Source organism: Monopterus albus, unplaced genomic scaffold, assembly GCF_001952655.1.
Source record: "Monopterus albus unplaced genomic scaffold, M_albus_1.0 scaffold164.1, whole genome shotgun sequence".
Lineage (NCBI taxonomy): Eukaryota > Metazoa > Chordata > Actinopteri > Synbranchiformes > Synbranchidae > Monopterus > Monopterus albus.
In genome coordinates, this window is record NW_018128044.1 from 83,370 (window position 1) to 92,913 (window position 9,544).

Sequence of the window (9,544 nt, forward strand, 5' to 3'; positions counted from 1 at the left end):
ATGTGCAGAGGAGGGATAGTGGTTATATTGGTAGAAGGATGTTGGAGATGGAGCTGCCAGGCAAGAGGTCAAGAGGAAGGCCAAAGAGGAGATATATGGATGTGCTAAAGGAGGACATGAAGTTAACTGGGGTGAGAGTAGAGGATGCCAAGGATAGAGTTAGGTGGAAACAGATGATTCGCTGTGGCGACCCCTAACGGGAACAGCCGAAAGAAGAAGACAACAAAAGTATTGGACAGCATGGCCCACTCACCTTTAGTTTTTCTCTGTTGCAGGTCTCCTGATGTGAAGAAAGTCTGGTTGTATCTTTTTGGCCTCGGCAGCAGTTTCCACCAGTGCAGCATGTCCACGTCACCTAGCATCACATATCTTTAAATTACCAATTCTACCTTTGATTTACCTTAAAATGTTATTAAAATTCATTTGTTCATGGTCAAAATGTTAGCACAGTTTGAGTTTCTAAAAGTAAGAAATAAGTGAGCAGCACCATGTTATTTTTCTTAAATGCACAAGAAAGTGGAGCCAGTAAACACTTCATATAGTTATTAAGATTTAAATGACATACGTTTTCCATTAATGTGTACTGGATATTTTGATGAAAGTTCATTTGTGTATTTTGTTTAAAAAGTTCACAGTGTTGTATTTAAAAACATTAAGACGGACAATGAGCACTTGAGGTATATACAATAGCCGAGCACACATTTTGTTCAGTTTAAATTACACAAAGTTTGTAAACAAAACAAAGAGTTTGTAAGTTTTGGGTTTTAGTGACCTCTAACAAAAAGATTTTTCCAGATTAAAAAAAGCTGATGGGCATACTAACTCCTGTTAGTGCTTTTTCTTTCAAGACTATAACTGGTGTGTTAAATGATGTATGAGGTGAATTTAATGAAGGCTTTTCAGGTGCTAAATTAATCCTTATTGATACTTATTTTGAGGTCACATTGTGTGACAGAGGTTCAAGGGGAGTGTGGAAAGACTAATATATAATGTATTGTCATTTGTGTGTGTGTAAAAAAATATGAGTTTGGTTCAAGTACAAGCTAAAATGGATGATTATTGTATGACAAGAGTCCTGAGTCCTGCACACAAGTTACAGCTCATGGTGCACCGCTGGATGGCGCTATTGAGCCACGATGGATCGGTTCTCTCTGGAAATGTAAGCCTTAATTCAAACGGTCTGGGTAAGAGTTGGGTCTGACTGTAGAACTCGCAAGCAAAACCTAAGTGGTCCTTGAAGAACTCCGCAAACGTTTAACACAAATTTAAGGACGTTTTGGGTGAAAAGCCTAAAACAAGTGTATGTGTACACCGCCAGTCTATTAGGTACACCTAACTAAAGTTGTTATTCTAATACAGCAGCCCTACCTTCATGAAGATTGTTTTTAAACTATCACCATTCAGGTGTGTGACTGTAGACGCATTCTTGTGAACACCCAACTCCAGAACAGCTTTATGTTGCTACATAAACGTGTATATCAATGAGGTAAAACTTTATACCTGGCTAAAACTAATGCCGTGTAATACAACAGTCCGGCAGTAAATCCTCCGGGAAGGTGATCATGTTCAATTTTTGATCAAATTTATAAGAGCAGTGTTGATTTAAGCATGATAATTGTAAGGTATGGCTATGCTGCCGTTATACCGACAATGTTTCAGCTCCAGTGATGACAAATTGACAAGGGAAGACATTATGTGATGAGGTTCAAGTAGAAAATTTTAAAACAATCCGTCAACAAATGAGTACGAATGAAGGTAAAGTAATGGCAATTCTAGCTCATCCTCTACGGAATATCTACCACTTTTAAGTCTAACGTATCGCTCTGTTTTGTTTTAATCGGAGGGGGGTAAAAAGCGTTGTTTGAACATCGTTTTGTTTTTGGGGAAAAGTTTTTGTCAGAAGTGGGATTCGAACCCACGCCTCCAGGGGAGACTGCGACCTGAACGCAGCGCCTTAGACCGCTCGGCCATCCTGACATCTGATTCCACTTATGTGATATATTTTTTTTTATAAAGAAACCTTTATAAACGGTTGTGTATCGAACGTCGTTGTTTAGCGACGCCGTTGCCAAAGCGTACTATACTTAACGGTCGGCCACGAGCGTCTTAACGTCACAATATTTAATATCATGTCCGCTTTTTAAAATAGTCAAAACTAACGTTACATACACTATTTGACAAACGTTAAAAATCTGAAACAAAAGTCTGTTGCGGTTTGAAAAAGTATTTAAAATCGACTTGACAGTTTCTAAAGTCATTCAACGTGAGTTATCACTTCCGGTTGTTCTGTTTGAGGTCAATAAATAAGCAAATGTCGATGTGTTCAAGTTACGTTGCCTCCAAGATTTTTTTTTTGTCAACGATCACCAGCACCAAATGTAATTTACCGTAAAATGTTGCTAGCAAATATGGAACCATTACAAATCAGTTTAACATTGATTTGGTTTCTGTGGAGTAGTCAGTCAGTATAAACCTTGAATCAAGTAGGCTACAGTACCACAAATGTACCTAAGTGCACTAGGCTTTCCTTGAATACCAGTTTCCAGCATAGTGTAGAAAAGAGAAGTAAACTATTTTTAACTTTATATATGTTAAATAAAAACTACTGTTTGCAGAAGGAAAGTCCTTTTAAAGTTCATAGTTTCTCCATCAAATCAAAAGTAGACCAATAAAGGTCAGATTAGCCATGTAAACAGAACATGATGGAATATACTTAGGCTGCAATGACAAAGGACCACACTTCCAGCCTGCACTGTTGAAAAATCTGTATTTATTAATGATTTACAAAAAGCTAAACATGAAACCATTTGAATGATTCAGTTCATTTTGAAGCCTAAAAAGGATTCATTGTTGATGTGGGGGGGGGCACATCTGTAGTATTTTTATAGGCCAGTTATTATAACAGCATCTTATCTCATCATGTAGAAGCTGTTTAAATGGAGGCTCCTGGAGAGAAAAATAAAATAAGTCCACACACAGAATGGAGTCACTCAAACAAACTGCAAAAGAGAAATACATGTAATTTGTTTTAATTGGGGGACACACCAGGGTTTGAAGTGCCTTCCTTTTCTATGTCAGCAGAGCAGCGGCTGCGGTGAATGCAATTCTACTGTGATTTAACTGTTTTTATGTTTAATTGTACAATCACATTTCTATCACCTTCACTCCAGTCCTTTAAAAACAAACAAACAAACAAAAAAAAAAACAATCAACCACACCTGTCGAAATTCCTTTAATCCTGAAAAACATTACCACAGTACGAGAGGTCCCAAATGTGTTCCACAACTCAATTTGTTGATATACATTTAATATTAAAAACACATCTTTGTGCAAGTATTTTTCCACAAGGTTTGAAATAAATATCTGTAATGCAAAGGAACGAGGACGTAGAGAGTAGTGTTAACTTCTTTTTTTTATTGTGAAAACCAACAATCACATTGTAGGTGAAAGGAGTTCCTATTTCTGACTTGAATTTAGGTTATAGTCAAATTAACAACACAACTCTGCCACAAATAACTGATTTTAAAACAAAGTAAAATTAAAGTTACCTCACACTGGGGTGAAATATTTAAAAATGAACTCCACTGACGGTGAGGAGCAACGAGCAGCCAGTCCAGCTTTGGTCGGATTTTCTGTCACTAAACTGCTGTTAAATCACATTAGTGTTGCAGTTTTCCGAAGCCTGGCATGTTTCTACAGTAGTAAAAGAGTGAGACAGTTGTGGACCTGAATATTTACAGTAATGTTGTGCACTTACAGATCTTAGTCTGGACTGTATGACCCTCCTCTGGAGAATCTTTCAGATTTAATCTAAAAAAGATCTATGGAATGAAATAACAGTGTTTTCACTCACTGAGAATTCAACTTTAAAAAACAAGAAAAAGATTGGTCTGGACCTCAACCTCAGACATTTCTGCTGGCAAGGAAGAATTACGAGTGTGGAACGATGCTGCAGAAAGAGCATAAAATAACATCATAAAACTCAAATTTCAACAAGCTATTTAAAAAAAAATTTAAAAATGAGAATAAGCCTGTCTCCAGTCCGGGCCCCCAGAACCATTGTGCAAACAAAAATATACCCCCCTTTGTTGTGTGACTCTCAGATTCTCACTAGATATAATTAAAACTTTTTTTACAGTGCTTTAACAAGGGGAAGAAATCTTTAAGCCATAAATGTCTCTCCTACTGCAACGATACAGCTACATCAAAAAAGTGAATGGTCCAGTTATTCAATGAATAAAATAAAAAAATAAAGGGAAAACAACACTAACAGGAGGAGAAAGTCAGTGGCAAGGAAAGCGAGCACCAACTCTCGACCTGGTTTCGTCCCAGGGGCACCTTAATGTTACCGTGGTGACATTGGTGTTAAGGTGGCGCAGGGAGGCAAAAGGCCCGGGTCTACTACTTGGTGTTGAGCTCATTCTCCAGCTCCATGAGTTTGCGTGAAGCCTTGACCTTGTCGGAAACCTCCTTCCCCTGAGAGAAGAGACGCTGGCGCTCCTTGAAGGTCAGAGACTCTGGAGCACCGCCGGGGTTCGAGTTCTCCTGCTCCTGACTGCAAAACACACCATAACAGATATTAGTAAGTAAACTGTGGCTGGGAACCTGTGATTACTGGAGGCAGGTCTCCAGGTCAGTGCGCAACGACCCCCGGTGGACGCCATTCTCATACATAAAGATAAGAAACAATTATATGACATTTTTGTTAGAGCTGGAAGATATGACATCACGAAGCAGTCATTCTTTGGCTGAATTAGTCCTTCAAATAAAGAACCTAGTGCACAGACACACAGAGGGCTTACCTCTTTGTCCATTTGTCTCGTGGGTCCTTGTAGACTTCTCCTGATCCTACAACTCCTGCTGAGTTTCCAGTGTACGAGATAAATCCTGTCCAAGGTTCAGGAATCACACAGAGCAGTAAGACAAGAGTCAGCATCATTCAGACACGGCTTGTAAAATTTAGAAACATCTGAGAAGCTGCTGGGTGACAGCGGACAAGGTCCCTCACCATAATAATTTCTTCTAGAGAATATACAATCACTCTACTTAGAAACTTGGGGAAAACAATTAGTTTTTTTGCACAGTATGGATTACTGTGGTGAGACCCTGGTCACCAGGACCCTGCAGCTTCTCAGGTCGACATCACTTCAGTTCCCACAGACCAGCCTAAGCAGAAGGAAGGAAGGGAACGAGTTCTGGAGGAGGATTAGGCAGAAACAATCAGGTCTCATTAGACTAGAGCAGCGAGCCAGGTAGAGAGAAAGAGAGAAAGCATTACGAAGCTGTTAAAGGGCCATTCCAAAGCAGCAAAACGGTCTGTGGAAGTGTCGGGTGGGAACCGAGGCCGAGTTCACCATCAGACATGTCTGAACTTTCCAGCTGTGGAGCCGGAGCTGCACGCTGCTCTGACTCCTGTCAGTATGTTTGACATTTTGGTTAATTCATCACAATGCAATTGATATGCTTTGAACTGATGATTTAAATGATTTTGACCTCGAGTCCTGTCAAAGTCAAACCAACTCACACATTTAACATCTACTTTAAGAGGTGTACTTTAGAAAAACAGAAATGGAACCGACATGAAGGTGGTGATCCGGACCTTTGACCCCAGAGTTAACCAGTTGGCTCATGTGTCCCCTGTGTCTTTTCAAACTGCAGCTACATCCGGGTTCCAATGAGACACAGATGGAGCCTGAACTTGTCAGACCAGACCAGACTTTGTCAGGTGGTTCACAACGATCTGACCCAAGAGTCTGCAGAGGTTCATCTCTGTATATTTGTGTATTGTCATATGTGTGACATGAGAATAACAATCTTTCAGAGCGAGAACAGCACAGGTCTTCTCTCTTAGTGTGCTGATCATTAAAAAAAGTCGCTGGGACCAGGTACAGTCCCAGGAACAACCCAGGACTTGGACATTAAACATGGAGTCTCAACTCTTCTTGGTTGTGATTCAAAAGGACAACTGCAGTCCAAATGCATGCTGGTCTTGTGTTTCAGATTAAATGAAAGAGGGGCTGGTACAGTTCAGTGCAGACACAGTGACAGGGTGAGAACCCAGATGGATTCATCCGGCTGGCAGCTCCGAGGCTCTTTTCTTCAGCTTTTACAGCACGAAAGCAGAGAGAGATCTGAAGTGTAGTTTGGGCTGGGATCAAGCCGGCTCCAACTTCAGCCCCCAAAACCACACAAACTGACAGAGAACAAAGTAACCACAGAGAAACAACCCTTATCCAAGGCCAGTTGCATACCTCTGTGGAGCCAAAAAGAGATGAAAAATTATACTTCTGGCACGGCAGCCTAAAATTCACCCACAGGCTTTTTCACAGACTCTCAAAGGTTGTGAATGTTTTTCTTTTCCTCTGGTTCACTTATCTCAGAAACCAGTGGTGGCTAAAAAACCCTTTGTTGTTCTGCACCAATGCAGTTTGTTAGAACATCCATCTCTTTGGAAAACTGAATTTCTTCTTCCTCTGTAGCGTTCTAGGTGGTGCACCTTGTGAGGTATCGTTTTTCCTTGCGGCTTTATTCTGATTAGAAAAATCTCTGTCTTAAGGAAGAGATCACATTTATATTACAACCAGACTCGAGCTTTTGGAGCTGCCAGCCGATCGAATCACACTCACTGGATACATTTTGAGATTGGCAATGTCAGGGGAGCCAGAGACTCGGGTGCTGCTAGGCCACCTGAACTGTGGGAGTTGTAGTAAGATTTAGTAGAGCTGCAGCGTTAGACAGCATCACAGCTACAGCAGAGACGCAGAATGACAGGCCAAATGAGGGTCAGCCGGATCGCTGACAGAGCCGAAACAACAGAGCACACACAAGGAGGAAAATTAAGGGAAGGCAAATTAACAGTGACCCACAGAGACACGTAAAGGGAAGCAAGAGTGAGCACAGACACAAATAAAAATAAGTAAAGGCAGCAGATTGCAGCCTGGTGGAAGCACAGGCAGGAAAAAGCAATAGACATCAAGCCAGTTAACTGGGGTGAGCAGCTGGCAGCCAGAGTTGCAGTGTTGTGTTTCCGATGTGCGTGTGAGTTGGGTGATGACACATGCAGCTTTTGTTTCTGAAGGTGGTCGGGTGGGTGGGGGTACTGGGATGTTAGTGAGATGTGGTTTGTATGTGAATCTGGGTGAAAATGCTACCCAAAGTTTCCCATGAGGTCCTGGATGTACTGTATGTTAATGTTTAATAAGCAGCAGGAGGTGGAGGGGGGTTAAGGTGAAGGTGCAGGCAGCCGTTTCCTGGACCTCAGGCGGTGTCCACATTCAGACTGTGCTGCGTGTTTGTCTGTGGATGTTCAAACTACAGGAACGCAGAGTCACTAATGTCTGCTGAAGGACAGACCACAGGTCACTGCTGCTGATACCTCAACACAAGGTCTTGACCACATATCACTGAATAAGATTTCCTTTTATCAAAAGAAGCTAAAGTTCTCAACTATTACATGTGGTCTAAACAGAAGCAGCAGTTCAAGAAATTGAAGATTGGGAGCTGGATCTGATCAAATAGATAAACAAGGCTACAAACTAGAGCAGACATTTGATGCCTACTTTCAGTAGTTTAACGCGTTTATACTCTGCTACACATACATTTCAGTCAATATGACAAAGTAGTGAGGTTTGATATCTGGGCCTAATTAGCACAGGTCGCCTATTTATCAGTTTGGAACTGTAATTATGGCATCTTTAATTTGTTTGGGCCTTTTAAAAACTATTAAACTGTATAGAATTACTGAAATAAAAATGCAAAGATTAGAAAAATATTTTTGTGTGGCAGATTTGACTTTTTAATTCTTGATCTCACAGTCCCAGAGAGGAAAGCACCACTAATTTGGACCAGTGGTCCCCAACCTGTGTTGGCTTTTGGCTACTTAAAATGAAGCTGTGTTCATGGAGCCAGTTAAGACTACACTGGTACACCAAGCTAAACTGAAGTCTATAGCTGAATCATCACTTCTCTAACAGCTTGAACAAAAACCAAACCTCACCTTCATGAAAGACGAGTTATTGTAAGACTGTTGGATCAGACTAACTTGGCTTTAGCCAAGTGTACCTAATAAACTGGCTTTTTTTTTTTTTTTGGCCTTGTTTGAATAATTTGATGTGTTGCAGAAGTAACAGTATCCAAACATTTATAACAGCGAGAGGTTGTATATAAGAAATATTAAAAGAAAAATACACTGTTGTGTAGCAGAAATCACCTGGAACCTACTGTGGAGGTCACATCCCACATTAGTTGAAGGAGTGAAAATTATGAAGGTTGAAAGTTGTACACAGCTTCCAACTGACTGCAGTCTGATCTTTCTAGAGTCAGACATCGCTGTCCTACAGGAAATAAAGATTGCCGTCTCATGTAAAATGCAGCTCTGGCGTTCTGTGCTTGATGCACACAACGATTAACACGAGCCATTTAAGATCTTTTTGATGACAATTATTCCCATGGAAATGAACATTAAACAGCAAATAACTGCCATTAGGAGGCGTTGTGGTCTGACCAGCCTGAGTTATAGAAGCTAAGAATCTTTCTGACAATAATGAGTCTTTTCAACAGCCACAGACAAAGCAACGCTCCTTCACTCACACTACTGCTGTGTTTATGCTTGGAAAATGGGAACTGGGACTTTTTCATCTAGTGATGGGCGGGTGTGTAAAGCCAATGGGGTGTCTCCTTCCCTTTAAAGCCAACACCGCTAAGCAGAGCCACAGGGCAGGCAGGCAAACTGACGGCTGGCCTCGCCCCCCGTCCCAAGCAGCAACCAACCAGACACAAAGGAGGCGGCGAGCGACAACACCAACAGTACTATGATTGGCTCTGATGGGTCTCAATCTGCAGCAAAAAGTGGTGGCATGATTATCGATTGCTTTTTCTGTTCGCTAGTGCTGATTGAGGGGGGTGTGATTGGAGGAAGATGAGGAGGAAAAAAATATGACTGGGGACAGGAGGAGCTGATCAAACAAATCAACATGAAAAAATACAAAACATTCACTTGAGGAGAGGGAGGGAAATATAAAAAACATACAGTGATGATTGAAGGGACTGATTCACGACTAAAAAATCTGAACAAACACGTAAAAGAGGAAAGACAGTGGAGTGAAAAGGCAAAACACGTCTCTATTGAAAAACAAGGTAAAAAGAAACAAACTAGCACTAAACCATGAAGGAGTGGGTAGTAAATGAAGAGATGGGTGAATGAGAGGGAGGCTTGGGAGCTGTAGAGGGCGCTGTGGCAAGCCTGACTCCTCTCTCTCCTCTCTCTGGGTCTACCTTTAAAGCCTCCTGGGGGGTTGGAGCTGGGTTTGCCAGGAAGGGGGGGGCCTGTACTGTTGGAGTTGTTGGCTGGCGGCTGGAACGAGCTAGACAGGAAGATGCCGTCAGAAAGAGGACGGGGTTTGCGCGCAGTGGGCGGCGGCTGAGGCTTGCTGCGATTAGGTGAGGTGGCGGCCGGGAGGTCGCCGTACGACTTCCGGGTCGCCAACAGCTTCACCTGACCTGACTGGCCACCGCCCGCACACCCCTCCTTGGGGGGTTCCTCTCC

At 41.8% G+C, this 9,544-nt stretch overlaps 2 protein-coding genes and 1 non-coding gene across 4 annotated transcripts in view; 1 reads left to right on the forward strand and 2 right to left on the reverse strand.

The window, feature by feature from the left end:
* The window catches only part of tdrd15 (tudor domain containing 15), a 13,063-nt gene extending 12,241 nt beyond the window's left edge, over positions 1-822 (forward strand). For both annotated transcript variants that reach the window (XM_020615377.1, XM_020615378.1), the window contains exon 5: positions 276-822. The gene's annotated coding sequence lies outside the window, so the exon portion shown is untranslated. The remainder of the gene's footprint in view (positions 1-275) is intronic.
* A 1,072-nt stretch (positions 823-1,894) lies between these two features.
* On the reverse strand, positions 1,895-1,977 carry trnal-cag (transfer RNA leucine (anticodon CAG)). The gene has a single exon. It is a non-coding gene; the product is annotated as a tRNA-Leu (tRNA).
* A 1,417-nt stretch (positions 1,978-3,394) lies between these two features.
* Positions 3,395-9,544, reverse strand: part of LOC109968852 (afadin-like) — an 81,094-nt gene continuing 74,944 nt past the window's right edge. Inside the window, 3 exon segments of the mRNA XM_020615401.1 lie at positions 3,395-4,555; positions 4,803-4,887; positions 9,274-9,540. Of these exon segments, the coding sequence (XP_020471057.1) occupies positions 4,402-4,555; positions 4,803-4,887; positions 9,274-9,540 (506 nt within the window). The 3' untranslated portion in view covers positions 3,395-4,401.